This window comes from Helianthus annuus, chromosome 15 (assembly GCF_002127325.2).
Source record: "Helianthus annuus cultivar XRQ/B chromosome 15, HanXRQr2.0-SUNRISE, whole genome shotgun sequence".
In the NCBI taxonomy this organism is placed as follows: Eukaryota; Viridiplantae; Streptophyta; class Magnoliopsida; order Asterales; family Asteraceae; genus Helianthus; species Helianthus annuus.
Window position 1 is genome coordinate 40,730,784 of NC_035447.2, and position 5,780 is coordinate 40,736,563.

A 5,780-nucleotide genomic window follows, 5' to 3' on the forward strand; every position below is an offset into this window, starting at 1 on the left:
TGGGGGCAAAACCATAATTTTATTTTGAACTGGGGGCAAAATCGTAATTTTCACTTGTGGGCAAAATTGTAATTTTAAGCTGAGGGCAAAACTAAAATTTTACATTAAACTAGAGGCAAATTCGTAATTTTAACTATTATATGCTAATTTTTTTTTTTTTGTGAAAGATTATAATATCATTCCACACGAAAAAAGGGCAATTACAAAGCAATGACAGGTAGTCGGGCAACAAGTTGCCCCGCCACCCCCTTTTGAATAGAAAAACCAATTCTACTAAATATCTTAAATTAAAAAAAAAAAAAAAAAAAAAAAAAAACCTTATTATTTGCTGCCAGTTCTGACCAATAACAAAACAAAACTATTTCCTATCTCGGAAATGTATATGTAGTAAAAAAATAAAACTTAGTATTTAGAAGGGTTATTAGAGCATAAAATTTTAAGAAGTTGAAACAATAATTTCGGCTAGGGTTTGGAAAAGAGAACACCGACTGTCTGTCTATTCAGGATAATTGCAAAAAAGCCCTCTTATATTTACATTATCTTCTTGCTAGTACACTGACTTTGAAAGTTGTATACATTGGAAAGAGACATCCCTTATTTGAATCACTTTAATACTATTTTATTAATTTAATAATTTTATAGCTTGTTATAAAATTTTAACCTTTTTTATTTCTTTATATGTTTATGAAATATTGATTCTTTTATGAATTAATAAAACTAACCAAGTTTTTCTTTTTTTTTTTTCTAATGAAGTCGACAGAAAATATAATTTTACTAAACCCTTAACTTTTTTACTATAACCTTTAAATTCAAGTTACTAGTACTTGATCTCGTTACTTCTAGGCAAGACAATATACGATGATCACCAAATTTCTTGAAAAACTAAAAATGACATCGACCCTTTCTAACTAATTCAACCAGGTCGGGTTTTCAAACGCTGTAGCAAAACCCGACCAAAACAAATGACTACAAAATAAGCAGCAGCATTATCATTTCACTAGTTTTTCTTTCACATCCATTTGTGATTCTGTACATTTCAAAGGACATTCAACATACAATTGAAAGAGGGTGCAAGTTATAATAACAAAAACATAGTCCGCAAAACTGACTAAAGACCATAGCCACAGCAGCAGCAAAAACGAGCTCCACAACAAAAAACGTTTGCATATTATATAAGATCTTTGCTAATCCGCACCTGAAATGAAACCGAAAACAAAACACAAAAGAGTTGGTGAAACAAACAAGATTGTTAAAACTAAAAACCAAAGAGATACACAACATTCACTAATCAGTATTAAAACAGCTTAAATAAGGGGCATTGTCAGATATACGAGTATTTAAGAGTAGGTTAGTTTGCCTTTTAAAAAAAGTAAAATAAAATATACTGTTTCCATAACGAGGTTGACTGTTGTGCTTGACTTGAGCACATTGGAGCCTCTTGAAAGCATGTCGATTTTATCGTGTTCACATTTTGAGCTGTTAATAAAAAGCATCAGGTCTTATCAAACTGGTATGAGAGCAGCCATCTCGCGCGTAAAGAAATCATCAAATCAAGCACGGTACTACCCTATGCTATAATATAACCGCGTATAATCTTCTTATATATAAGAAACAAATCACTCCTTAATTATTAAATCCTAAATTTCTTATACCTGCAGGGCCCTAAGACTGTCGCACGAAACACGACTCAGACATAAATATATGATGCCTATACACATACAACATAAATAAATTATATATGATGTCTATATGGATGGTACTTGAGGTGTTTTGTTTTAGGAATGAACCGGTACCAAATGCTCATCCCTATTTTGTTTTTTGTTTGAATATGAAAGTACTAAGCGCCTATCAACATCCATTAGGGGTAATTAAAAGGTCAAACCATCGGAAAATGCAAGTCAATGCGCACCCAATTTGACTAAAGCCATATACAAGTGAGTCTTTCCTAATTTTAAGAAATAATGGACACTTGATTGTGCGTATAGCCGTATACCAACAAATATTCAACAACAAAAAAATAACGTAAACAAAATAATATTGAAAAGAAAAACACTTTGTATGGAACCATATAGACTACAATATTCTGTAATCAATATTTGAAACCGACAACAACCATTAGAAAACAACTTTTAGGCTGAATCTAACATATTTATTTCCATAAAACTAAATTATTGCGTGTAAAGACTTTTTAGGGTACAAATTCTATTAGTTTCCTTTTCTTCTGGGAGGTAATAGTGCAAGAGAAAGAATAATATGTCAAATATGCTTAAATCAAAAACATCAAGATTCTTAAATGATAATACAAGCATTTTATATCGGCCCGTATATATCTAAATTAATTCACAGTAAGATTCTCATGTGCCAGTCTAAAGGTTGTATGATATGATTTCTTTTAAGAGAGGCAATGATTTCATTTAGTTTTAACCTCTCTCAATGCTATTCCTTATTATCTAGATTCACAGCGTATTAATATTTCATTTATTGAAAGAAAAAAACCTACACAAACATAACCATATGGTACAAACAAAAAGCAGAATTCAAAGCTAAAAACATAGCCGTAAGAGATGTAATGCAGGTACCTGGGTCAATTTGACTTCACATGAACCTCGATCATGTCATCATCTTCCATCTCAAGGCTGCTAGGAGTAGCCGAGGGGTCGATTTTATCGCCATCAAAACAAAATACCAAATTCTCTACCTTGTTCTTCACTTTGTCGGCATACATTTTAAAAAGCCGCTCAAACTTATCATCCTACAAAAACGTGCATTAATAAAATACAAAAGTTATATATAACAATCTAATATAGTTTGTACTTCATATCTGTTAGCATAAAAAACCAACCTTGTAAACTCGAAACTGCTTCGGCCCATCTTTGTCTTGGATGGATATAACTATTTTTGGTCTTTCTACAACGGGTTTTGTATGCTTCTCAATAGGACTTTCAGGTTCCAAATTCGTTGAGGTTTTAAGATCTCTTTTGACGTTTTCTTCAACTGTTCGCACCATATCGTCAGTCGATTCAGTAAATGATAACAGCTCCTGCCTTTTCTGCCTATTTTCACATTTATAAAACAATAAACCATCAAAAGGAAACAAAAATATAAAATAAACGTCTACAGAATGAGATCAAAAGTCAAACTTGCAAAATTGGTCAAAGATTATATTTCATCAAAGGATTAATGAACAGAACTCAATCCATGGATAATTGGAAGTAAAATTACCTCAACTCCTTAATAATTGAATTCTCGCATAGCTTTTCCTTGTTTACAGGTACCTTAGGAGGAGGCGCCTCTAACCAATCCAAGTCATCATTGTCTTCACCGTCATCAATAACAATTGCTTCCGGGGTCACTTGTACCTTATCAACCTATCCAATTTGAACATCATAAAGGCTCAAAACAACTAACTTTCTCACTGAAATGTTTCATAACTTAAGTTAAATAAGAATATATTCTACGTGCAAGTATAATTAGGAAACCCACCCGAGACGAGAAAACCGTATGTAACGGAAAAAAAAAACAAATTTTTAGGTAACTTTTATATGTAATTACGTTACTCTAAAAAAAGCAAAAAGCGTTGACGGGAAGCATGTGTTACAAATACACATCAGTTACACGCGTTACACATAAAAAACACATTTTGGTACAACCACGTTACACACAAGCCCCTTCGGCGCTTTTTTGTTTTTCGTAACATAATTACATATAAACTTACCCTAAAAATGATTATTTTTGTTACATTGGGTTTTGTAATCTCAAGAGGGTTTACTAATTATCCTTGCCCTACATCTACACATCAAATTTCCAAACTTTATGCATCTTTTTATACAAAAAAAAAAAAAAGAAAAAAGAACTGAAGCTACACATGTATGTTATTAAATAAAATCTTACAGCAGAAGCAGAGGGTTTCCTGCGTTTAGCAGGGACAACCGTAGAACAATCATCGTCATCATCTGCTCAAATCATTCATAATCATCAATTAGTCATAACCCAGATCAAACACACTTCAAAAACAAAAACAAAAAAATAACAATCATAATAATAATATAATATAATTACATACAATTAGAAACATAACATACCGTCATCAAGGCAAACGAAATTTAAAGGCTGAACACGAGTGTAATCAAACAACGGTTCGAGTTCTTCAATTGCATCCGTCTATTGGAAAAAAATAAAAGAAAAAATTAGGAAAACTGAAATAAAAATTCGAAACCCTAGAAAATAATTTTGGGCTGAAAATTTAAAAAGAAAAGGAAAAATCGAACCATTTTTTTATTGGATTTATGCTGGTGGAGTGTTGATCGATCGTTGTAACTGTTGTTGAACTATGAATTTTGGAATTTTTTGAAATTTCTGAAATTGAAATATCCCAAAATTTGTTGTGAAAGTGGGTCAGAGAGAGTTCGATTTTATCTTTTCGGGTGATCCGAGTTTGTAACTTGTTAGATAAGCTTGCATTTAGAATGTGGGTTTAAAACTAGATTTTTTGATGTATAATTCTTTTTTTTTGGTAGTTGTTTATTGAAATAGTTTTTCACTTTTTTTTTTAATTATCGATTTTACCTTTACTACTCAATAACAAGTACTTTTTAATTAAAACAAGACTTACGGCAGCAAGGATACCCCCCCCCCCCACCAAGCCGGGATTCCTTCCCTTCGGTGCTCTCTCTCGCTCGCATCTCTCATCTCCTATCGGTTAGTATTAATCAATATGTTTTGGCTATAATCTGCTGTCACTTGGCTGCGTTTCTGTTATTTGTTTGATTTCCTGTGATTAGGAGATAAGTGGGATGTTATGTTACTACTGATCGAGTGCATATAAAGTCTATTATAGTTAGGGACTTGTTTAGTTGCTAGAGTTTGAGTAAGGATTGAATCTTGAAGGGTCTTTGAGCTAAAAAATTGCGGTTGTAATAGTATAGATGGCGTATGGGGGTTTTAATCTGCTGTGAATAAATGTTGTGGGGTGTTGGGTGCATTAGTTATTCGATTGGGGAGTTCGGATAGCGAAAACAGAATCTGTCTAAGATTCTGCAGCCAACTTCCGTTGACTGTAAACGGACCATTATAAATCGAAAAATTGATTTTCTGAAGTCTAAATTATACGTCTTCGAAAAATGAATCAAATGACACTGGAATCATATTTTTTCGAGGTCGTTTGCTATTTTTAAAGGTCCGTTTTGTACTGCAGCAAAAGTTGCGTTTTTTCTGCAGAAAATGTGTGTTATGTTTTTCGTCATAACTTGAAATCTGATAGAGCCAGGTCACGAAATTTGTATTGTAGATGGCCACTGTTGTCATTGTAATTCTCCAACTGGAATTTCGTCAATCGGACTTACGATGAATTTTAAATGAATTTTTCCGTAGACTGCAGTCAGAAAGTGACGAATCTGATTGCAGCCCGGTAATTGATTTTTATAAAATAACTGATGATGAATTGGATCCCAATATTTTTACACAATAATATTTAGATCGTTTAAAACATTCGGTAAAATTTTGGGAATTTCTGGAATAAGTTAACTATTTTATTAAAATACCCGAAAACAGCTCAGTTTTGGATGTTAAAGCTGAAACAATATATGTGGTGATTTGCGTGTCTAAATGTCGGTTATGTTATCCGATAATGATCCAACTTGTTGTATGGCAATGAAAGTGTTATGTGAAATATCGTATGCTTGCTCTTGAGTGGTTATAGGAGGAATGTATGTATGGGCGTGAACAGTTAAAGTGAGTGCATGTTATGTGATAGATGCGTGTAGGAACTACGTGCTTTGTTT

General features: G+C 32.7%; 1 protein-coding gene across 1 annotated transcript; it reads right to left on the reverse strand.

Annotated features, from left to right (window-relative positions):
* Positions 1 to 963: 963 nt before the first annotated feature.
* LOC110911500 lies at positions 964 to 4,442 on the reverse strand. Its single transcript, XM_022156125.2, has 7 exons — positions 4,269 to 4,442; positions 4,083 to 4,161; positions 3,892 to 3,953; positions 3,223 to 3,368; positions 2,843 to 3,053; positions 2,580 to 2,752; positions 964 to 1,195 (listed from the first exon to the last, which is right to left on the reverse strand). Exons 1-6 carry the CDS (start codon positions 4,269 to 4,271, stop codon positions 2,585 to 2,587), a joined length of 669 nt encoding a protein of 222 aa, XP_022011817.1. The 5' UTR covers positions 4,272 to 4,442; the 3' UTR covers positions 964 to 1,195; positions 2,580 to 2,584.
* Positions 4,443 to 5,780: the final 1,338 nt, after the last annotated feature.